Genomic DNA, 23,999 nt, shown 5'->3' with positions numbered 1-23,999 from the left:
AAAAAAAAAAAAAGCTTGTTATCTGTAGATTTGGCTTTATCTTCCAGTTCTGAGTGACAGCTTTTCGGTATACTTAGACCAGTGCTTTGTGAAACACCCCTAAAATGACTGCAAAGTAAATGTGCTATAGCCATCCCATTATCCTTAGTGTACATTGTTCTTATAGTGCATACTGACTACTCAGTATAGATTAATTTGCATCTAAGGTAATTTTGTAACTGGCCTTGGAAAAGGTCTTCTAGGATACATCCAATTAAGCTGTTCACTTATAATACCTTTTTGTGGCAGTTACACAAGAAACACGATGTTCCCAGAAAGTTAAACATCGTACAGCATTGAATTAGGAAGTGCATAACGCTTCCTAATAACACATAATTTCGTTGCACATCTGCATATATGTGTGTAACTACCATAACAGATTTTTTTTTTGGCTGTTACAGGCTGTCTTTCATAAAAAGGTAAATCAATTTTAATCAACAGTTAAATCAGAATAGTTTTAAACACACAAAAACAACCTGGAGAGTACATCGTTTGGCTTCATTACATTATCTTTAAAAGCTTTATTGATTATTTCTTAATGAGTGGCATTCAATATTTAGAATGTGTCTATTTATACTGGTACATTTACAAGCAAATTTTCTGCAAACATCTCAGTGAAACACAAAGCACTGCTTCAACAGAATAATTTCAAAAGCATTTTAAACTCCCTCTGTAATGAAATAATTTATTTCAGAGGAATATACATTTACCTCATCTGCACAGATGATGAATACCTAACAGGTATTTCGTCTGAAGCTTTGAGTGTTCAGCATGTCTAGAGGGAAAAACAGACTCAAGGGCAGAAGACTCCTAAAGTCATGAGGCATGCAAGAGTCATTGATACATCTTAAGGTAGAGGTGATATTAATGATGGGAAAGGCAGCTGGTACAGATTCTCTCTAATGACAGGACATGAAGCACACGCTGCATGAAGATCAATGAGGGAAAAAAGACAGGACTTCAATTCCCTTAATAGTTCTCTTTCCTGCCACCTCCAGTGAATTTGCATCTGATTTGTAAAATCAGGTCTTGATGTCTTTACATGTCATGTTTTTATCTAGAAGGAGGGTATAGCAATATTTATCTGTACCTTTTCAGGCAGATATTCGTACAGAGATTCTGAAGGCTGTGAGACCTTATATGCAGCACTGTTTGATTTCAGCCTCTGTGCAAGATTCCAGATTTCAATTAACCAAAAAAAAAAAAAATGTACCACAAATGTACACAATAACAACACACTAGAGACCTCTCAAGAAATTGTCATACAAATGAGGTCAGATATACAAGCCAATGCTAGCTGGATACACATAAGAAATTTAGGGTTTAGATTATTAAAATAATTTGTTGAATTTGAGAATTTCAACAAATATCTTAATTTATAGAGAATGGAGACTGGACAGTCTGCTCATCCCCTCCCACAGCGTGCTGGATTTTCCTAATGCAGCCCAGGACGCTGCTGGTCATCTTTGCTGCGAGGGCACACTGCTGGATCATGTTCAACTTGGTGTCCACCAGTTCTTCCAGATCCTTTTCTGCAAAGCTGCCTTCCAGCCAGCCAGCCCACTGACTGCATTGGTTATTCCTCCTTAATGGCAGGACTTGCCATCTGCCCTTGTGGAACTTGATGAGGTTCCTGTCAGTCCATTTCTCCAGCCTGTTCAGGTCCCTCTAGATGGCAGCACAGCCCTCTGGTGTACCAGCCTGTCCTCCCAGGTTTTTTTCCCCAGAAAACTTTTGGAGGGTGCACAAGTGGAGGGTCCACCCCATGACCCATCTCATAAAGAAAACCGTATTGGTTTCAGGCTCTGGGGTACCCCACTAATGACTGGTCTCCAGCTGGATTTTGTGCTGCTGATCACAAGTCTCTGAGTGTGGCAGCTCAGCTAGTTTTCAGTTCATCTACAGTCCACATACCTAGTTTGAACTTCATTTTTTTTTGTGAGGGTGCTATGGGAGAGAGTTTTGAAAATCCTGTTAAAGACACAATGAACACATCCACTGCTCTCACTTCATCCAGAGAGTGAGTCATTTCATAGTCACTTGGACAGGCTGGAGAACTGGGCTGAGAGGAATCTCACGAAGTTGAGCAAGGGGAAAAGCCAAATTCTGCATCTGGACGAGAATAACCTCATGCACCAGTGCATGCTGACAGCTGGCTAGCAAAGAAAGCCCAACAGCCTTGTGGGCTGCATTAGGAAGAACAGTGCCAGCAGGTCAAGGGAGGTGATCCTCCTCTGCTCAGTATTAGTGAGGCCACACCAGGGTTCAGCTCTGGGCTCCCCAGTACAAGAAAAGTGCGGAGTTAACTGAATTTAGACCAGCACAGGGTCACAAACACGATGAAGGGATGGCGCATCTTCCACATGAGGAGAGGCTGAGGGAGCTGGGACTGCTCAGCCTGGAGAAGGGGAGTCTCAGGGGAGATCTCATCAATGTCTGTAAATGCCTGAAGGGCAGGTGCAAAGTGGAAAGAGCCAGGCTCTTCTCAGTGCTACCCAGTGACAAGACAGGAGACAAACAGCACAAACTTAACCACAGGAGGTTCCCTCTGAACACCTGGCAACACCATGAGTATAGTTAAATGCTAGCACAGCCCAGATAGGCTACAGGGTCTCTCTCCTTCAAAATATTGAAGGAGACCCAACCCAACCCAACTGGACACGGTCTTGGGCAACCAGCTCCAGCTGAGCCAGCTTGAGCAGTGAGTTGCACTAAATCTCAAGAGGTCCCTTCCAGCCTCAGGAGTCCTGTGGTTGCACTCTTGGATCAGGGATTGCATCCCTGCACAGGACCTGCATCGCTGTGCCCTTCCAGAGGAAGGGGCAGCACTTGGCCAGCAGACATGAGCAGAGCCAACACATGTGCTACAAGACCTCACTGCGGAGAAAGGGCTGGTGTGTGAGGTGTGAGGAAGGGCAGCACCAAGCTGGGGCTGGTTTGTGACCCTCCTGCCTGGCAAGGCGAGGGGGGTCGCGAGAGTCGCGACATGGCGGAGCCTCCTTCCCAGCGTGCAGCGCTGCAGCGGTTACCATGGAGCCGGGCGGGCTCCGCCGCCATGGCGCTGCCCGCGCCGCTCCCCGCCCGCAGCATGGAGCTCGCCCCGGCCTCGGTGCCGTCCCCGGTGGCGGCGGCGGCCGGCCGGGAGCTGCATGTGAGCGGCAGCGCGGAGCTGAGCGCCGGCCCCGACCGGGCCCGGGTGTCGGTGCGGCTGGGCAGCAGGAAGGGGGCGGCCGGGGCGGCGCGGAGCAGTGTGTCCCGCCGGCTGGAGTACATCGCGCACAGCGCCCGGCACCGCGGCGTGCCGGTGAGGGGCTGAGGGGGGGGCGGGCACGGCGCTGGGAAGGTGCCGTGGGGGTGGGTGTCCCCCCGGCAGTGCTGTCTTTGGGATTTTGTGAAGGGGTTTTGGAGGGTTCCGCACTCAGGGCTCTTAAAAATAAAACGTGGCAAAGCAGGGCTGCCGTGGGGAGGTGGCTGGGTTTGGGCGCCTCAAAACAAAACGGAACAAACCAGACCTGTGGTGGGGTGAGTTGGGTGGGTTTGGACTCCTAAAAAACGCAGCAAACCCTATCTTTGGTGGGATAAGTGGCTGGGTTTGAAAGTTTCTTACTCCCGAAGGCCCCCAGGAAGTCTGTGCCGTTTCCGTGCGTTCACAGATGAGCTGAGGAAAAGGGAGATGACAGTTTACTCCCAAATTATTCAATATGGTAATAAAAGTATTGCAGATTTGTCACCAAAAAAAACTATTTTGTGATAGTGCATGACGTTACAGTGAAATTCAGTATCTGTAAATACGAAGTAAGAGTGGGTCAGGAAGAAGGAAGGCGATGGGAAAGACCCCCTAGCCCCGCTGTTTCAGGAAGGGTCACGTTGTAGCCATGGGTCTAGATGGCGAGGAGGCACTGAGGCTGCTGTGGACCAGAGCTGTCACCTGTGTTTTTCCCTACACGTGGCTGTGGGGTGTCTGTCACATCACAGGATCCCTCCTCACACTGATGACAACTGGGAGGAGGATTCATTCACCATCAGAGTAACTTGCTTGGTCAGAAATGGTGCGTTTTTTTGGGGGGATACAGGCTGAGAGCCTTCAGTTTGCATCGTGAGTTGGTGGGAGCTTAGTCGTGGATTTTCAGAGGAAGACAAGGCGACTTATCATTCATTCACATTTATTAGTAGACAGAAACGATAAGCTTTGTACCCACCACTGTGATAAACTATTAGGTCACGGGGTATTTTCATCCTGGATGCAATTAAATAGCACTTCAAACTGCAGAAAGGTGAGAAAAGATAGCTGCAGCTGCCCACCCTACAAGAAACCTGAAGAACTGACTTTGGGTTTTGACATGAGCCTGGCTGAAATGGAATTGCGGGGAGCATTGGACTTCATGGCAGGTGACACACAAAAGGAGTAAACGGGCTGTTAAGTCAGTGAGTGTGCTTTTGAGGTGTTGTGCACACGCAGGCTGGAAAAAATAAGTGCAAAATGAAGTGTGATCAGGACAAGTGTGGTGATATTTGGGTATAGTCAGAGAGAAATGTAATGGGGACATGTAAACGGTGGTGTAACATAGATAGAAAGTGGACTGCTTTTGTGCTGTGAGAGCAGAGCATTCAGTGGGCTGTTTGTAGTTTCTTTTATAATGAAATGAAACTCATAGTTTCTTTTATAATGAAATGAAGCTTTTAATAGTTTCACAGCCCTCTCTCGCTGTTCCAGACACAGCACATATTGGAGACTGGACGTGTTCTGTCTGCAGGCCGGAGAGGCTGTGAAATGCTGCTTAAGTTCTTGGCTTCTCAGTGTTAGCGATGTGTTAGCTCTGGGGAACAACAAGGTGGTGTGTTTTTTTTCCAGAGTAGTTCCCTATGCTGTAATTTTTAGTGCTTTTTTTCCATCCAATTGTAAACCACTAGTGCTGGAGCTTTCGTTTGCCCTCTGGCTTTTCTCCTGACTAACAGATCTCACTGCTGGCAGTTTGCTCCTAACTGCATTCCCTAACACCGCTTGTAGCTAATGCCTTTCTAGACCACTGTAAAATTCATCTCTCTTTGCAATCTCCATATGGTTCTAGTTCTTGCAAGGCTGTCTACGGCCCCTTTAGAAATCAGCAGGTTGGACCATATATTTATTTTTTAATTAACCTGTAGGACCATTTCCTTAGCCGTTCATGCTGCTGCTGTAGGAAGCCTGTGGGATCAGGAGTGCGTAACCTCTGCAGCAGCAGGAGTTTGCATTAGCAGCTTGTCAGGATGCCGGGGGCTGCTCCTAATTTCCATATATATTTACACAGGTTTTTAATCAGAAGTAGTTGCACATAGTAGCATTTATTTATAGAGTGCTCTAAGTATCTACTGCTCTTAGAGCACAGAATCTGTACTTTCCCTGCAGCCCTCAAAGCAATCAATGGGGAAACCAATCTCTTACTGAGCCCAGCTGTTCAAAAGCAGCATTTTTTTTCTTCCTTCTCTAGAAGCAAACTGATTTATATTTACAGCTTGTTATTTATCCGGGGGGTGGTGTGGAGATGACATTTGTTTTCTTTAATCACTGTATCCAAAAATTGTCATTGGCCATCTTGTTTAAAAATAGCAGTGATTGTACAGGTTAGCTGAGGAATTAGAGAGGGGGTGTTACTTAAGGAGAAAAAACAGTTCACAAACTGTATCCAGCAGGCTCTGTCAGCACTGGGCTGTGTCCTTGGATATACATGCACTGTTCTCTGTATTTGGAACCTGTTACTCAGGAGTCACAGCTGTGGATGCGCATCCATGCAGTCAGTGGAAAAAAGGATTTGAAGCTTTGCTCACCCAGTTAAGTTTTTTTTTCCAATTTCAATGCATCCTTGATTAAGAAATGCAGAAAGACCTGCATAAGACATCACCTTCCACATAGTTTAAGACATATCTCTGAAGTATCCTGACATTTGCTGAGTACAAACTTGCCTTTTACCTTTCTTAAAATAACTGTCACCTATGCGCCTGTTATTTTTTGAGCAGACGTAAAGCACCAGAAACTGCCTCACCGTAGGTGTCATTCTGTCTGTGTAATGCCAAGGGGAAGGCACAGCGTGAAGGGCTGAGAGGCTGGGGAACAGACCCGCCACCCGGAGTGTGTGATGCGTGCTGACTGTCAGGGTTTCCTGTCCTGAAATGCTGGGGTAGCCTTGCAGAGACACTCTGATGGATGGGCTGTTACAGGCAGTCTCTCATACATCACATCTCTCATTAAATGGTTCTTTAATACTAAGAGAAAAAAAAATGTATATTCAGGTGGAAGAAGCCAGCTCTTTTGGTTATTTCAATCTCTTTTGGGTATTATTTTTGAGTCTAGAGTTACATTAGATGCATCTTTGCAAACATACAAGTAAATTTTAAGAGACATTTCCAGGTGTCTCCAGAGTTTTAAGCAACAGCTACACATACCAGTATAGCTCATTACAACTGTGTGCTAGTGTGCATTTCCAATCCATGGACATTTTTGCTTATTGAGGCTGGTCTTGTAAGAAGGACTCGTAATTTTGTTAACTCAGTAGTTAGGAACAGAGCACGTAATTTTACCTTCAGATAGGTTTTTTCGCATACTGTACTGTTACATAGCTGTCTCCTTGAAGCGTGCTTTCGCTGAATATCTATTTAGGTTTTTTCCTGTTCTCTTCTGGGGAAAGCAGTAGTCGTTCCTACAACAGTGATGGTGTGGTGAGGGTGGACACAACAGTTCTGTGACGAAGCAAGTGTCCCGAAGTAGCAGATAGGCAGGAGGAAGGTCTATATAAGGACTTTGGTGTGTTGACACGAGGCAAAACAAGGTGAGGAACAGTTCTAGACTTGATACTCTAAGCTCAATGGGATGTTGCCTGTCTTCTCATTTTTTCACCTGCAACAGTGATAGTTTATATCACTGCTGGATCAGAAAATACACTATATAGGCAGCATACAGATGTGATTCTGTTAAGAATCATTCAATGGCTTCTAGGGGTAATTATCATATAAAAATAATGTTATATTCATTTATTTTGTATCCTGTGTCTCTTGGCCCACAGATTTAGAAAATTGAGAAAACTATTCCAGAAGTCCAGGACACCTGACACACTGGAAGTGTAGTTTTTCTTAAGGCACAATGAAAACTACTTTTTTTCCTGTGGTTATTGCTGTCAAATGAACAGTTCCTGAGCCAAAATATAAACAGCAGGCATAAGCAGTAGGGGGAAATAAAGCCTTTTGCTTTTGATGTAGTCAAAGCCCTGATTTCAATTTAAAATTCTGCCGTCACCTCCTTGTCTTCTCCGTGTCCTTGTCTGAAGATGGAACAGGCTCCTGAAAAGGAACAAAGCACCTGGCGGAAGATGCATCAGAAGAGGCCACATCATTATGACTTCAGCAATTAGGTCTTCCCTTTATCTTCAGGAACACATACAGCTACTGTCAAATCTTGGGGGGATACAAATTAGCAACGAGGGAAATTGCCTGGTGGATGGCACAAGGTGGTTTTTCACTCCCAACTGCATCGGTTTTGCAGTAGTGCCTAGAACCACACGATGGCACTGCCCTTAAATATACAGCAAGCAGGCGAAGCGCAAAAACAAACAGAAAAAGATGCAAACAAAAGGGTTAGAAGAAGACTGACTTGTTCGGAGGAAAAATAATATTTTTAAAGGGATTAAGGAATGGGGACATGGGAAAAAAATGCACCTTTTCTGTGGTTACTCTCAAGTTTTATTACAGTATTGTTATTTCTGTGAATAGGGGTTTTATGTGGGATTATTCTTATAAGACATGTATATGTATCTCTAGGGGGAAAAAAAGAGAAAAAAATCCTGATAATTATTATAAAAAGTGTGGTTTGCTCCATGTTTCTCTAACAAACCACAGCCAACCATGCTTCCCAAGTACCTTGAACCTATGACTGTAAAAAGGGGAAATATGGCTTTTAGGGACTAACTCCACGTGGTCCTTGCCTTTGCTAGGAGAGATTTTCCAAAAATAAGGATGTTTTCTTGTATTTGAGCATTATTTGTCAATCATAAAATCGAAAACTCGTTTTTTATTTTTCAAAAAACCCAAAAGCTTCTTGTAGGCACTGTGCGATGATAATTATAGGTCTGATTTCCATGTGATATTTTAGAAGGAAAATGCTTCTTGTGATTAATGTCATTTCTAAAAAAATATGCATTCTACACAATAAACTTGAAGATTGGAGTCCTCTGTAGAAAATATTCTGACACAAAGCATCCTTTGAAATGTGTCAACACTGAAAGCAAATATTATGTTCCTATGCAAATACATTTAGTAAGTAAAACTTTTTTAGTAATTTGGAAGGCTTGGTATCCGCTTCTCTACAGCTCATGACTAAAAAATGCAAACTCATACTTACAATTAAACTGTAAACTGTGCTTTCTGTTATGGTGTAGTAATTTTACAATAACCTATTTATCCAAACTCTTTACCAAAGAGGGCAGGGGTGAAAGAAATGTTCGGCTGCTAGCAAGCTGGCCAAATGTTCAGAGGTAGCCAGAGTTGTTCCGTATCTTACTTGTAAATCTTAAAGTTTCTGCTAGTGCTCTGTACAGACCTTACACTGAAAATATAGCTGGTATTAACGCAGAAGGGTCAAAGTGGAATAACCTCTTTTAAGGGTTTCCTTCCTGCTGAATAACCATTGATTAATCATTGTTTAGATCATGAAAACGACTGAAATGTCTTGGGTTTAGTACCAGGTGAATTGACAGCTACACATGGATACACAGAGCCTCTAGCTCGCAGTTGCTTTTAAGAACTAATTCTTCTCTTCAAGTGAATAGCAGCAAAATTGCCGTATAGAGCTACTGTATAATTTACTTTAAGTGATGTCAAGAAATCTTTAATATCCAGCCTTAACTGACGAGATTTGCATGGAAAATTCCAAACTTGTGTTGCTAAGTTATAAGCAATAAGCCAAAACAGTTCAACTTTTACAGAACACAGTGTACGTACATTTCCAACAGACCCTTCATTTCTGTCTTTTAAGATTATATTCTTGTATTTTGTTTTAGGAAGAAAATATGACTGTAACAGAGGATTTTAGTAGACTAGAGAACACCTACCAAATGGAAGCAGAGGTATGTATTCAACCCAAGAAAACAAAAAATGTAGCAAGAACCAAGGAAAATTTGCAGACTCTTTCCTTGTAGCTAGACATTCTCTGCAGTAAAGGCAGCATAGTCCAAAGAAGCTACTGAAGGACTGCAATTTAAAGCAGAATTCAATTGCAGTCTTCAGTTGTGTGCAGAGCTTGTTTTCTGCTCCTATAGCATGGAAAGGATTATTTTCTTGTCAGATGAATGTGTGCTGTGACTCTACAATGCCGCAGGAGGGACTCTTTTGTTCTGGGACTCCAAGGTTGTCATCCTGTGGTGGTGTAAGCAAACCTATGGTTCTGCTCTCTCCTCAACCCCTAGATGTCCCTGCCCTCTGCTTTTTTGAAAGAATTTGTATGTAGGTGATGAGGTAATAGGCAGCTTTGGAAAGCTGCTCCAATTAAAACTAATCTGGAAAAAAAATGATAATTTTTTCCATTATTTTAGCTCCGCGAACTGGAGACAGTGAAAGGCAGAGGACAAGAGTGGACGGGGAACAACCGTGGCATGGCAGCCCTAAGCTATATCTGCTTAAGCCACAGTTGAACAGCACCTGGACTTTGGTCTATCCTACATTACTCTGCCATCAGCTTGCTGCAAGTAAAGCAAAGCTAATTGTTTCCTAGGTAATTCACTTTGAATTCTGTAGGTTAAAAGTGCTGAGTGAAAGTTAAATGTTATTAGAATAATTCCATTACTTCAGAATCAGCTCAGGGGAGTTTATTTTTGCACATCTGTATTATAGCAAGAAGTAAATGCACTGAAAATATTCATTAAGGGAAATAGCATGTTTTCAATCAATGAATCTTTCCAGATTTAATCACTTCAGTCACTACCCAGCAACTTCAGTGATTCTTATGAAGATTCCTATAAAAGTCTGCAGTAAAACTCTAGCAGTATTATAGAGTTACTGTTTACAGTCCCCTAAATCAGAGTTCAGCCTCTTTAATTTGCGTGTTTGTTTTAAGGTATATTGTCATCTAAATAACAGTGATAAATATACAAATAAATGAGAATTTGGAGAACAAAATTAGATTTTAAAATGAGTCCTCAGATACTTAAATGATATCATCAGTGTCGTCTGCTGAGTGGCTTTAACTTCATAATTTAGACACCTACTATCATGAGAGCTTCAATTATCAAGTCTTTTAGATAAGCTGTACTTAATTAATACAACTATATGCAGTTGTTATTTAGGCTACAAACAAGCTTAGGCCTACAGCTTCAGCCTTATGCAGTAACTAATCCAATCGTCAGCCTGCTTCTGCCATCAGTTTTTATACAACAAAGATTGTAAGTAAGTGGAAAGCAAATGACATGGGCCAACTTTACACCAGTGGGCAGTTTGGACCGGCTGTAATTGTCGTTCAGAAGTTCTGTTAGGTCAGAGGTTGGACTCGATGATCTTGAGGTCTCTTCCAACCTAGAAATTCTGTGATTCTGTGATTCTGAACTTGAAATTCTGGCCGCAGTACTGTGGCTGTGGTCTGCTTAAGTAGCAGTCTGGTAGCGCTTCATGCAGAGGTTAGTTTCACCTAGACTCCCCCCTTATGTGAGCACTAGTTTTGTTAGTGCAGCTTCATAAACCAGTGAAGTTCAATGTATGGGACGACTTTAGCAATACAAATGAATTTTAAATTAACTTACACTGGCTTCTGTACTAAGGAGTTTGCCATTGCATTTGTGTTACGTATCAAATCACAGAGGTCCTGCATTATTTCATTCTGTACACTCTTTTTCCCATTTGTCTAACAGTTTTTAGAAGACTTAAGAAATTCCCAGACAAATAGCTATTTTAAGGTGTAATTAAGAATTCAAGGCGTACTTTCAACTGTAAGAAGATAAATTCTAATTCATGCTTTAACAAAGGAAAATATGCAGAAGAATGAAGTTTTGTAGGGGATCACAAAGCTCTGTAGTATCTTAACCGTAACAGTTCATTTGTTGCATGATGATCTCATGGGATGATTAGTTTGTTCTTGTGCATATCTTAACACACTTGCCTTTTTGTAAAACACAACTTCTTGTCCTTTACAGCCTTATCCAAACCTTACAATGTGGCCATAACGGTTTTGCATTCCTCGTATTATTTTTTTCACAGTTTTTAACCTTAATCATAATTTTATTGAAGACACTGAAATACTGCTTTGCATATTAATGCTCAGGTATCCTCTGTAAAAAAAAAAAAAAAAAAAAAAAAAAAAAGTGGAATTTATTTTATTGGATCTAGCTCTAAGTAATCTATGTGAAAACATAGATTTCACATAGGTTTCCCCCCACAGGGTGGGGGAAACAAAATTCACAAGTGTTACTCAGTTGTTTTCTGCACCGAGGACACCTGATCCCATGCTGGTATTTTACCCATAAAGTTCCTGAATGCCCAGAGCTGCCCCAGTCTGAGCAGTTTCCCTCTTGCTTAAGACCCACCATTATTTTGTTTGACCAGTCCTCTGTTTCATCCCCTTGAGGGAACTGATCTTATAAACACTGGCAGCCATCTGGCAGATGCTGTGATGATCCTCACAGTGACAGCGTGCAGTCAGCTTTCCACAAAACACAATCAGGAGTTTTCTTGCAAAGCAGCATGAGAGGCTGTATGGGTTTTATATACGGCAAGAGCTCTCACTGAAGAAAGAAATCCAGGTTTAGTCTCATCTTTGGTCTTAGTTCAGATTGGCACCGCACCTTCCAGAAAGTGATCCAGCTGCCAAGTTACAGGTGAGGGGTGTGTAATTCAGAGGAAGCAGTAACCCCTTGCAGCTTTATTTCTGTGCAAAAAGAAGTGAAAGAGTCCAGGACAGGAGATGGTGACCCCGGCTTGGTGATGTATGGCAAGGTGAAGATGAAGACTCTTAAAAAAGAGTTTGGGAACTGGGATTTCTGCTTCCTGAACACTCTAGCAGCTGGGCATGACTACTTGACTGCTTAAAAGGGTGCTGTGCCACAGAGAAGGGCTTGCTCCTGCCTGGAAAGCTGCCACCTGGCTGGTGCTTCCCTGCCAGGAAGGCTGTAGGGCTCTGGATCCTGGGCTGATAGTGATGCCTGCTTTGTTGGGAAAACACCCAAATTCCTGCTGTATCATCTGTGTGTAATGCTTCTTCATGCCAAAGGTACAGAAGGCTGCACGTTTAAATTGTTTTTCATCCTAGACTGAAGTGACCAGTTCTCTGCAGGCACTGGGGTGAATCTGTTCACCCAGCACAGGGCTTTGAACAAGTGGGATGGGACTGGGCTAGGCTTCTTTTGGTCTCGTAGGTCAGGTTTCTTGAACCTAATGCGTGGAATTAAAATGTAATTTTCCTTCCTGCCCGATGTTTTCCACATCATTTTGCTTGGGCTTCTGCATAATTAACATCTGGTAATCTAAGTTTAAATTTAAAAGGGAAGAGCTAAGATGCATCTGAGGATGTGTCACACACAGTACGCGTTCGTTCTTCAAATTGTCTACATACCAGGAATGCCAGACTTCCTCACAAAGAGAATTTTCTTAATCCTCAATTTTAAACCATTTCATGAGCTTCTTTCTGTTGGAAAACAACTGATAGTTTGTAGGGCTATATAAAAGTGTCTGACTCAATAAATGTATTATATACAGGACTAGTGTGTTTGGTTAGTTTGTACAAATCTGTCTTTACATTGATTTAATTACAGGTGTAGGAGAAGAGTTTAAAAAAGAAATGTACTTGTCTGATGTCTGTGTTCATTCCAGGTCTCTATTATATTCAGTGATTTTGGAAAAATGCAGAATGTTTGCAATTTACTTACTGAAAAACTAGGGACTTCTGTTACCATCAGTCCACCTCATTTCTACCACACTCCAGAAGCCATAGACGCCCTTCGGTAAGTTTTCTCTTATGCCACAGATTTTACAGCCTCAGATACCATTTAATATGAATACATAATTTATACTGTTTGTAATGGGAGCAAATAGTTTCCTTCATACCTATTAAAATTTATGTTCAGATCTCAGCATTTGTTCTAAATATAACTTAGAAATTAATGCTGTTCAGCCTAGGAAGAGGCATCTTGTTCTTTCTGCAGTGCCCCTGTGCAGAAGCAGACTGTAATAAATATTTTCTCACTGATTTCCATTGGAAGTATAATCTGCTGTGAATATTAGGTCAACATAATTTGACTTTGGTTACATCAGCACATGTAGATTTAATTTGAATTTATTCATGGAGGTACAAATGCGTTACCAGATGTTGATAATTCTAAGTACCCTTGCCAATTCCCATTACTTTTAGCTACTGACATGCTCTGAAGTGAGCCATGGATGGCGCTTGCTCAGCACCAAAATATGCTACCTTGATGCTCGTGGTCTTAAAATTTTAGGTGTTTACCAACTATTTGATTTTTTGCATATCCTGCTGATGTTGGAGAGGGTGGGAGAACCAGCGGGAAGTTTAATCTTGGTTTGGGGTTTGCCCCTTTAAAGAAACATGCCTGGGCTAAGGAGGGAGCTCAGCTCACTGCAGGTAACGTTTCTGGAGATGTCAGAAGTGGATCCCAAAGTGTCAACACAGGAGTCTGGAAATGAGGCCAGTGAGTTCAAGGGGGTGCAGGTTTGGCTTACAGCTGGGCACCCAGATGTTTGGAGCAGGGCTTGGACGCTTGCTCTGCACCACACGCCACCGGTGCCTGCAGCAGACAGGTGTTTGAAATGCCCGATTACAGCTGATGAGGACGCTCACGATTTCTCCTGTTTCCCCTCAAACTTTCAATCTACCACCCAGAAGGTGGGTAAAGGTGATGCTCCTTACCCCATGCAGTTATAAGAACTGAAACACAGGGGAAAAAAAAATGTTTGGCTTGAATATTTATGCAAGTTGACCCTGCTTGTTGTTGTGCTGCATTCTCTGCCTCTCAGCCGTCAAGTGTGCGTCGCTGCTGTTGGAAACACGCGGCAGAAAGCCCAAGAAGTATGTCGGCTGCTTGGCCAGTCACTGGGAAAACCTTTATTAATAAGAGAAGAAGAAACAAAAGAATGGGGAGGCCACACAGACAGTCAGCAACCTAACGCCCCAGATTCACTGACTCTGCAGGAAAGAATCCTGAATGCTACTGCTTATGCTTCTTGTAGAGTGTTTGCTGTGTTTGAGATAAAGGGAAAGGAAAACAGAAGAAAGAAGTTGCTCTAAAACCTTACAACTTTTCTTAATAAATTTTTATACTTTCTTCATTTTTTTGTTTTCCTTTATTGATTTTTATTCTTACGATAGCAAGTATAGTTAAGACAGGATATTAAGAACATTGTTTAAGTACTGAGCAAAAATAGAAAGTTTCTTAATTTGCCTATCCAGGTGCAAGAAATGACATTTAATAGTTTTATGTCACTCAAAACTCTTCCATTGCACGGGTCATTTGAAAACAGCACAATGCATGCTTTTTATAAAGAGAATAGTCAAACTACTGCAGGAATACTTTACTGTAGCTCTCACTAGAAATATTTAAATTCCAGCTGGCCTTTACTTAGCTCTCGCCTCTAAAATTAAGATAATTAGTTCTGCAGATACAGTATTTAACTGTTTCATTTATTCTGCTCCCCACCCCCCAGCTCACTTAATGATGGTAAACTGAACATGCCATTTGTCCACTTCTAACGAAATGAATCCTTCAACATAAAACTTGCTTAGGAACATTTTATTTCATCATAGGAAAAAAATATACATTAGCTTTATCCTGGTGTCTGTTTGCTCAAGTTTAAAAAGGAACCATGTTGTCCAGATGCACATCATATGTACAAATAGCTGAACATTTCAGTCATGAGGATAGATTTTTTTCAACCACGGCTGCATAATGTATTTTGAGCCATCATATCCGCTGAAATAGGCCTTCATATCAGGGTGGTGCACCTGAGAAAAATCACATTTCGAGTCGAATTAGCAATGAATACAAACTGATACTTTAACGATTTAAGTTACTAGAGTTAACTTCTTGAAGACTCATGATTACTTTAAATGCATTTTGTACATAGATACACTTTCAGTGGGGTTTTCCACACTTTACTGTAGCTTATGGCATAAGAACAGTGGCTTTCTCAGACTGTCAGTGCCCTGTATGCATTGAACACGTCTCCTGAGATGTTACTGGCTAGATCTATACCAGGGTTGATGTTTTAACCTCAGCGCTGTTTCTTATTGAAGTAGTTTCCACTCCTTTGTTGCTGGTACAGCTTCTTGTTATTTTTTTCAGCTGGATCAGGTATCTAATCCAACTAAGTAGGCAGCAGGAACACTAAAGTAGTCAAGGAAATTGTGAAGACACACCGAGTTGATGGGCTTCTGTATGATGGTGTCTAAATTGAAGATCCATCTCCACAAAGGGCAACCTGAGTTGTGAGCTTTGTTATGATCCAGAAAGCCTAAAGTGAGTAGGTTAGAACTGGGAACTGGTTAGAGCAAGGTGAAACATTTTGTCATCCTCAACTCTTTAGGAAATCAGTGTCTATTAGGCTGGAGGAAAGGCTGTGGGAAGGCAATCCGCAGACCTTTTTGAAAGTGAGGTGTAGGCATGACTCATCATCTGTAATTAATCTCACCTAGACAGTTTTCAACTCTCTAAATTTGTGAGCTTGTTACCATCAGTCGCCCTAACCGTCTGTGGGAAGAGTAAGCTTCCCCTGTGGGTCAATAAAGCCATCTGATAACTTAAAGGCTGGCTTTCACAAGGTAAATGTTTGTGGTGAGGTATTTGTGTCTCCCCGTGGACTGTAAAGGTCACCAAAGGTAGGCAACTGACTGACATAATAAAAGGTGCATTTTTTAGACATGAGTCCGAGGGCTCAGAACCCAATTTTAAATCCTTATGTCATGTATCTGGGCTAGCATATTTCCTACTCCTTTGTTCTGGCCCGTTAGCACATTTTATGTTACAGTCACTGGCTAGAGCAGAAACATTTTAAGGAAGGCTGTCTTCTGGATCAGAGCCTCTGACTAGTTGAAGAATCAGGTGCACCTTGTGTAAGCTAGAAATCAAAGGCAACTGAGACCATGATACACAAACCAGAATTTTAGGCAGTTTTTGCAGTTAAAGAAGGGAGACATTATTCAGTCCGGGCAGCAACTGAGCAAAAGCTTTTTGAAACGCAGATTTTTCAGGGTGGTATTGTGAAAGCAGTGTGTTTTGCTAGATCCAGTCGAAAGGGATGAAAGGAGTTGCCCAACTTTGATTGGTCAGTGAAATCCTAAAACAAAAGTCCATGTCTGCAACAGCCTGTATGTAACAGAAGCCAAAAATGCTAAAGGACTTAAAGACAAAGAAAAAATTAGGCAGTTGGATACTTTTAAGTAGACAGCACATGGTTTGAGTCATTTATCACCTTCTAAAAACATATATTTGAAAGTACAGCTATAGTTTGTGCGTCTGCTTCCTCTATTAGTTTCACTACCTTTGTAAAATAAATAGTATCCATTAAGCCAAAGGTCAGCCAACTTTTAAACACAGAGGATAACAAGCAAGTTGCAACGGAATAAAAATAAATACTACCTCTAATCCCATAATAATCGTTATCTCTTCCTCAGGAATGTAAGTGGTAGATTTGCCAAATCCATTTGCTTTGTTAATTAGAATTCGATAGTGAGGAGTATCTCTTATATCCTGTAAAAATAGAAGGAAAATAAATAGCCTCGAGAGGAGCTGATGACTAAAGATTACATTATATAATCAGTTAACTCTCACTAGACTTACAGGGCCTAAAACCTCTCAATGTATACATACAGCAGGTTTATTTTTATGATCTTGCCAACGCCAGTTTGGAAAAATAAGTATAAAACCATCAACAATGCAATATGTGACGTTCTTCTTCTCAAACCTTTTTTGATTTTAAGAGCCAAGATATTTATTAAGTGACCTTTTTGTTTGTATATCTTGCAAGAAATATGACTTAGACTATCCCTGCTTTTTGTATATAGGTCCCACAACAGTTTGTTAGTCCCCCTTCTACCTTCACAAGTGGTGATGCCAGAGAGAAAGGAGCAAATTCAGAGCATAACACCACCTCTTACAGCCTCGATCCCAGTCCTGAATAAAGCTAAGGCAACTTCCACATATATCTAAAAGTCCTCCCGCCAAGAAAGCAGTGTAGCTTATGATTATTTTTGTATTGCCTATAAACCCCAGTCACAGGCCAGGGTCCCACTGTGCTGACTGCTGCCCATAAATATTCCCATCAAAAGTAACCCACAATCTAAACACGAAAAAGTGATGGATGAATACGGGCAGATAAATGGAGTTTGTGCAGCCGTTAGTATTGATCAACGTGACAGGCAGTGGCCTCTGCTCAGCAATGTGCTGATGAACTGCAAGGCAGAGAAAGGCTGGGCTGAAAGCCTGGCTAATAACGCCGGGGGGGTTGTAATGACCAAGCTTAGCAGTTGCCTCTCAAAGGTCAGAGGACATTTTGCATAGCTGATGCACAAAACGTAGAAAAACAAAGGCAAGTTTAATTAAAAAAAATACACTTCAACCACAGTATCAATAGTGAACTTAAAACCATAAAGATGAACACAAGATCTTTTAATGTTTTCCCAATTATATAAGATACATAAAAGGATTGAGAACGCCTGATGGGGAATGCATAGGTGTGCAGTTGGTGACAATGCCACTGAGAGGAGAAAAAAAGAGGGGAAAAAGCAAGGCCGCAGGTGTTTTTGAAGCCAAAGATGAGTAGCAGATGGATGAAATTGCAGTCGGGAAGGGGCAAAATGCACCCAACAGTACTGAACGTCTGCTCCCAGCTGAACACGGATTCTCATCTACAGGCAGAGCTTCTCATTTTTTCTAATTTTCAGTCCTCTTTGGCTTACTGATTAGTGCCTTCCGGCCACTTAAGCAGCATGTCAGCGGCCAACCCACAGGGTATGTAGCACTGTATTAGCAGCCCAGCACTGTCAACAAAGATTTAGCATCTGATTTCCAAATGCAACAAGGACTTTGGCTAGAGAATTTCAAAAGCTCTAAGAATCCAAGCAAAAACACATTGTTAAGTAGATTTATATTCCAACTGTCCAGATGCCCCAAAACATAGCTTTCTCTCTCGGAAATTGATTAAACACAGAGGCTTACTTGCATTTCTTAGGTGCAGTGAAGATGTTACCAATTGTGCCTACGCTGGAAGATCAGATCAGATATTTAAAAGCTTTTCAATTTTAGTAATACACCATGAGAAATTTGTTCTGTTAAAGGTTGACACTGCTGCTTTAAATGCAACACTGTGTATTAAAAGTAATTTTAATTCGAGAGACATCCAGAACAACCCTGACCAGTAAAGTTTAACCAATCCAAGCTGCAAAACCAAAGCTCTCCTGTGACAACAGTGCAGAAGAAGCAGAGCTTTCTCTCAGCTGCACAGGTGATCGGGGTATTAAGTATTCCCTATTAGGCTAGCAGGAAGTCCATAGCAGCGTTAGAGATTTTTTAACAGCGTTATTGTGTGCATGTATTGATAAAATAAGAGTTTAATACAGTCAAACCTGTTTTGCTGGAGGATATTTGTGTTGTAGCCATTCTTCTGGAGCTTTAGCTTTTACATCCCATCCAACAATGACTCCCGAGTAACCAAGTCTTTTGTGAACTATCACCTGGCCCACACTGAACTGGATGGACTCAGGCTTTGGGCTGCGAACCTGAGTTGATTCTAATTTAACAGAGAAAGAGACTTGTAAAGAAATGTTTTATCAAGCATTTTAAACATTTAAACAGACACTCACATTCTTCTGGTTTCTACCAGAAGAGAAATGACAGTTAGATTAATAGGCAAAGTAAACAAGGAAACATGTACTTTGTTTCTTTTCCCCCCAGAATATCACTACAATTTTTGACAAACCAGCATCCACTAAGGAAGGTATTTTTCTACTTGTGTGCCTTTGATATCACGTATGGGTCTTAACAGAAAGCATAAACACGTGTATGTATTGGCAATTGCTGTTTAACTGCACCTCTATATTCAATATTTCACAGTGCTACACACAATAACTAATTTTGCCATATTTTTTTCTAGTTTGGGTCATGGAATTTTTCTATTCAGTCTGACTGCAGGGATTTTTTTTGTAGGAGCAGACTAATCAATGGTTTCTTTTTCCTTTTATGAAGTTGTTCTAAATCATTCATTTGAATCAAGTGAAAGCTATACCATTGTTGCTCCATACACCAGTACAAAACAGGCACACTCAGATCTGCTCCACGAAACAGACAGATACACATAGTGCATCACACTGATACCCTTACACAACACAGGGCGGGAAGACTTCAGATTTGATGTGTCCTGTTTTGCCTACTGAATACGATCAGACAGGAGGAAAATGACTAACATCTGCAAGACAAGTGTAGAAATACCCTACAGAAAGACCTTAGAACGCAATGCCACCAGCAAAACACAAAAAGGATTGCAAAGACTTTGATACCTGCAAAATAGGAATGGTTTTCTGCTTCAGTGTTGGCACTTTTAATTTTCTTTTCTCCGAAGTACCAGTTCCTAAAATGTAAAATTAATAACCCAGCATTCCAACACATTCTTTTGCAAGTGAGTTTTAGGATAATCAGCCTTCAGGTTATTACTTTAAGCTTTTGTCTGAATAGAGGAATAGTGCAAAGCCTTTGATGCAAAATTCTTCACAACTAGAAGCCCAAACAGAATGAGAGTTTTACATTAACACCACTTCTAGGGAACATACAAGACAAAGAAGCTTGTTCCAACAGGAGAAAAGAGTATATATATAGCTTCTTTGGATATGTAGCTCCACAGCTGCATTATGATTTTATGTCAAGGAAAAGCCATTTACTTTATATAGGTGAGCTTGATACTATTCTGACTTCTGAGAGAGATTCTTCAGTCTCTTCTGTAAATTCTACTTTGAAATCTTTAAAGATTGGTTAACTGTAGTACGGACAAGGTGCTTGGCCATGAGTCCCAGCTTAAGGCTACAGTAAAAGTGTCTTCCTCTGCAGTAGGCTGAATTTCACCTGAATTTCACAGGTGGGGAACTCAGTGTTGTGTGTTTTTTTGGTGGTTTTGTTGTTGTTTTAGGATAACCAATTCTTTATAGTAATATAAGATATTCAGAAGATGTAAGCTGCTCCAACAATGTACAAATAATCAAAGGATCTTTTGGTGTTTAGAGGCTTTATCTCTACACATGCCTGAAGCTTCCTGCAAAGTTGCAAAGCAATTTGTGGTGAACCTGAGAAAAGCACAGTTTCTGTTGCCTTTTGTACATCTCCTAGGCTTTCCTGGGGGCAAAAGTAATTCTGAAATTTCTGCAGTTCAGAGGTACTCCTTGACACCCCTGGTCATTGAACATGAATCAATAATAAAGGACCTTTGAAGGTTCAGACAAGGTAAAACCTTTGGAGTATTTCTACTGCACAAGAATTAAATCTCACAAACAACCTCTTTTAACCTCCCTGAACAAGTCATCTTAAAACTAACCGGGTACATATGCAAATGGATACAACCTTACTTCTTCCAGACCAACCCACTGTCATTTATCCAATAATCACATTTTCCCTCCATCCTAAACCCACAGATTTCCCATCTACGTTTTCTACAACCACCGTATACAGCATAAGATATCCATCCCATGTTGTAGGATCTGATCCTGTAAACGTATCACAGCTTATAACCAGTAACGTGGTTAATCCTACAGACAATCAGATTGCACAAGCAGATGAATTTAAAGTAGAGGATAACACATACAGAATTACTGCCAGGATTTATGTTTAGTTTCACATGGAGCTCCAATTGCATGTTTGTGTAGAATACAAACAAAAGCTTTTCTTAAACTGGTAGAAAGTCCCAAATCAGTCTCAATAGGAAAATGAGAAGCATTTCCCCTTCGTTACTTATTTCACCCGTGCAGCATGCCTTCCTGTTTAAAAATAGACCATGTTTGAAAGATAGGCTTAAAAGCAGACAGAATGCAACATCCTACCTTGTCTTCAACAGCCACAGCTTTAACCGATCTGCCCACGCATCCACACTCAGGTAGGACTTGGTAAAGCTGCTCCCACAGGCAATTAGCCTTCAGCAGTAAAAACAATCACCATGTCGTTTGAAAACTTTCTATCGTGTTTTTTTAATATATACTTATTTTCCTTTTTTAATATTTGAACTTTAAGGTTTCACTTCTGTAGCAAACAGGAAAAAGAAGTCAGTGGCCAGGAACAAGTTCTCCCTAAAGATTACTACTTACACTGCAAATGAATGTCCTTTCAATCATCACTTGTACCAGTAAACCATACGTGAATTTTGGAAAATGCCATTTGTCATGACAAAGTTGCTTTTTTTTCCTGTAGTCAGACCACAGGAGTTGCCAAATTGCATCAGATTCTGCTGTTTCAACTGTTACTTGAGGATACTGAGCACAAAACATTTCAAAAGTTGTGCACATAATCAAAGGACTATTCAAAAACAGCAAAGCAAATTCTGCATAAATCTAAATGGTTAGTAGTTGACTCATGCCATGAAACCCTGAAAGTGTTTTAAATCTGGGTCCTCGCCCACAAAGACAAACTTTGTTCCTTTTTAATCCAGCTTAATCTTTTGCTCTCATTACTTCATGGATTTGAGTTCTACAGATGAACCACACAACGAAGGCACTACACAGACCATATTAAAACTCTAAGTCATACACAACTCTCTTTCCATGGTACATCTTCAAGATGCTAACATTTGCCAGTCGTTACCACTATTAAATCCTTGGACCTGATGCACTGTTCTTCACTTTACATTTAGAACAGACACATGGGACCCTGTCAGTACATAAATTCCTAATTCATATACAATATAAGTGTCAGAAGGTAATGGAAAGTTTGAAATAGTCTTACTAATAAAACATTTAATTTCTCCCATTTTAAAGGGTTTTAATCAATAGTCACATATATTGGAATGTCCAAAAGCAGAAGAGGTTAAGACACAGCCATGCAGTCTCGCAGATTATACACAGATTTTTACGGGAAGAAAACAATGGTTGTTATTCAAATGCTGAAGGACCTCTTTAAACTACTAAATACAGTCACGTTAAGCCACAAAAATGTCTGAGGTATGATTTGAATGTTGTTTTCATGCAGGAATGGGCAATGCATTCCCACTCACCAGGACAAAGTGTATTGGGGATGAGAATGAGAACTCTTATAGATGAATACAGTAGGGAAGGACAGACTTACAACCTTTCAGTTATCTGGATGCGCTGAGCGGAGTCTGTTCCGTACCACTGGGATAGGAAATACTGTGCAGGAAGCGCGGACAGCAGCATGCAGAACTGCAGAGCCGCAGCTGCATTGATGTGAGGCATTCCGACAGGAAGCTTCTTCAAAGACTCTTCCCTTCTCTCTAATCTGAAAAAGAGGGAAAAAAAAAAAAAAAAAAGGCAAAATGCAGCAGCCAGCTTTGCTGGCTGTGTGTACTTAAAAGTTTCCTTCAGATTGCTTTTGTTGCTTCACAAGATAATATACAGGCTGTCCACACACATTGCAGTTACATCCAGAGCATTCCTAAATTAGGTCTCACTACATTTATAGAAACTAAAAAAAGACTAACATTGACTAATTCAGTGTATTAAACACGTCTGACACATCAGATTGATGGCCTCAGAAAAGTCTGCTTCGTTACAGTGAGTAATGCATATTACAGAATTACATATTACATATTACAGAACCGAGGGATTTTTCTTTCAGATCAGAAGCGTGCACGGCGTTGTACCTGGACAACAACTGTGTGCCACAGTCACATCGCTAGAGCAGGAACACACCCGACATCACCCTTCACTCCAGTGGCACCTGCCGCACCTTGCCAATGCAGGAAGATACTCGTGACTCTTCTCCCCTTGCCCACCAAACTAAGACAATTACCTTCAGACGAGGAGAGCATTTTCTGTCCTTTTGTATCTATGAAAGTTCTTCACATCAGAGTCCGGACTGCTCAGATCTGTGCCTCTTACACACGCATTCACAGACCGTACAGGCTTACTGCGACCTTCCAAACACCACCTACATCATGAGCCCTCTGCATCCTCTTTTATTCGCTTCCAGCAGAAGCGAATTGTATCTCCTGCTCCCTAGCAGAGCATTCAGCTTGCAAGCAAAAACACAAATTGTTCAAGTTGCTTCTAGCTTTTGCTATCAAACTTACTTCAGTTACAAAATAATGCAGGTTACTGTAACATACGCCGTGCAGGTGCCTGGGGGAAGTTAGATTTATGAAAACTGCCTAGAAAACAGTCAAGATCACAAAATTACGCTGAAGGACACCTAAGGAATACCATAAGGAATACAAAAACACACACACCACGACAGACAGCTAGCAGAAATCGCGTTTTTCTCCTCGACATTCCCTCCTTTAGAACCTATGGGGAAAATAACGAAGCCTGGCCCCGGGGCGGATCCTCGGGCAGCCGGCGGGGCGCTGCAGCAGGTGCCCCGCTCCCCCCCTTCCCTCCCGGCCACCCTCTCCCGTGCCAGGCGGCTCCGTCCCCGCTCACCCGGCGGTGTCGGCGGAGCTCCCCGCTGCCCTCGGCGGTGCCGGTGCCGGTGTCAGTGCCGGTGCCGACCTCAGCCCGGTGAGGGGCCGATCCCGCAGCGGGGCGGGCCGCGGGGCTCCCCCTCAGCGGCGGCGGCGCCGCCCTCGCGGCAGGTGGCGGCCGTTGGGGCCGGCGGACATCTTGTGCGGCTGAGGGGAGGCAGCCCGCCGTCGCGCCTTAGGAAGCGATGTACATCAATAAAAATGGTCTTAAACGTTCTTAATTCGACAGATAGGCGTCTTGCTCTGAGCCCTACCGGATGTAAACGAAGCGCTGAAATCCCGCGCTTCATGTTGGGTGGATTATGGTACTTTAAAGCGTGGAAAAGCTGTCC

The 23,999-nt window shown here is 41.8% G+C and overlaps 2 protein-coding genes across 2 annotated transcripts; one reads left to right on the top strand and one right to left on the bottom strand.

Annotated features, from left to right (window-relative positions):
* The first annotated feature begins 3,094 nt into the window (after nt 1-3,094).
* Nucleotides 3,095-14,290, top strand: IRAK1BP1 (interleukin 1 receptor associated kinase 1 binding protein 1). Its single transcript, XM_032185836.1, has 4 exons — nt 3,095-3,343; nt 9,066-9,131; nt 12,859-12,989; nt 14,020-14,290. Exons 1-4 carry the CDS (start codon nt 3,095-3,097, stop codon nt 14,288-14,290), a joined length of 717 nt encoding a protein of 238 aa, XP_032041727.1.
* Nucleotides 14,291-14,346: 56 nt separating this feature from the next.
* On the bottom strand, nt 14,347-23,712 carry LOC116487963 (F-box only protein 21-like). The gene is made up of 7 exons (XM_032185220.1): nt 23,627-23,712; nt 22,314-22,484; nt 21,080-21,169; nt 19,553-19,623; nt 18,623-18,786; nt 16,638-16,748; nt 14,347-15,004 (listed from the first exon to the last, which is right to left on the bottom strand). The coding sequence occupies exons 2-7, from the start codon at nt 22,439-22,441 to the stop codon at nt 14,909-14,911; spliced, it is 660 nt and encodes a 219-aa protein (XP_032041111.1). The 5' UTR covers nt 22,442-22,484; nt 23,627-23,712; the 3' UTR covers nt 14,347-14,908.
* Nucleotides 23,713-23,999: the final 287 nt, after the last annotated feature.

Source organism: Aythya fuligula, chromosome 3 (assembly GCF_009819795.1).
Source record: "Aythya fuligula isolate bAytFul2 chromosome 3, bAytFul2.pri, whole genome shotgun sequence".
Taxonomy (NCBI): Eukaryota; Metazoa; Chordata; class Aves; order Anseriformes; family Anatidae; genus Aythya; species Aythya fuligula.
Note: the sequence above shows the minus strand (reverse complement) of the source record. Positions and strands in the feature narration are given on the sequence as shown.

What these genes read in the sequence shown, in the direction of transcription:
- IRAK1BP1 (XM_032185836.1), top strand. Translation starts at nt 3,095, where the DNA reads ATGGCGCTGCCCGCGCCGCTCCCCGCCCGCAGCATGGAGCTCGCCCCG. An exon ending in CCCGGCACCGCGGCGTGCCG is followed by an intron (nt 3,344 to 9,065) that starts GTGAGGGGCTGA and finishes ATTTTGTTTTAG; the next exon opens with GAAGAAAATATGACTGTAAC. An exon ending in CCTACCAAATGGAAGCAGAG is followed by an intron (nt 9,132 to 12,858) that starts GTATGTATTCAA and finishes TGTTCATTCCAG; the next exon opens with GTCTCTATTATATTCAGTGA.
- LOC116487963 (XM_032185220.1), bottom strand. Translation starts at nt 22,441, where the DNA reads ATGCCTCACATCAATGCAGCTGCGGCTCTGCAGTTCTGCATGCTGCTG. An exon ending in CTGTGGCTGTTGAAGACAAG is followed by an intron (nt 19,624 to 21,079) that starts GTAGGATGTTGC and finishes TTTACATTTTAG; the next exon opens with GAACTGGTACTTCGGAGAAA. An exon ending in AAACCATTCCTATTTTGCAG is followed by an intron (nt 18,787 to 19,552) that starts GTATCAAAGTCT and finishes CTGTTAAATTAG; the next exon opens with AATCAACTCAGGTTCGCAGC.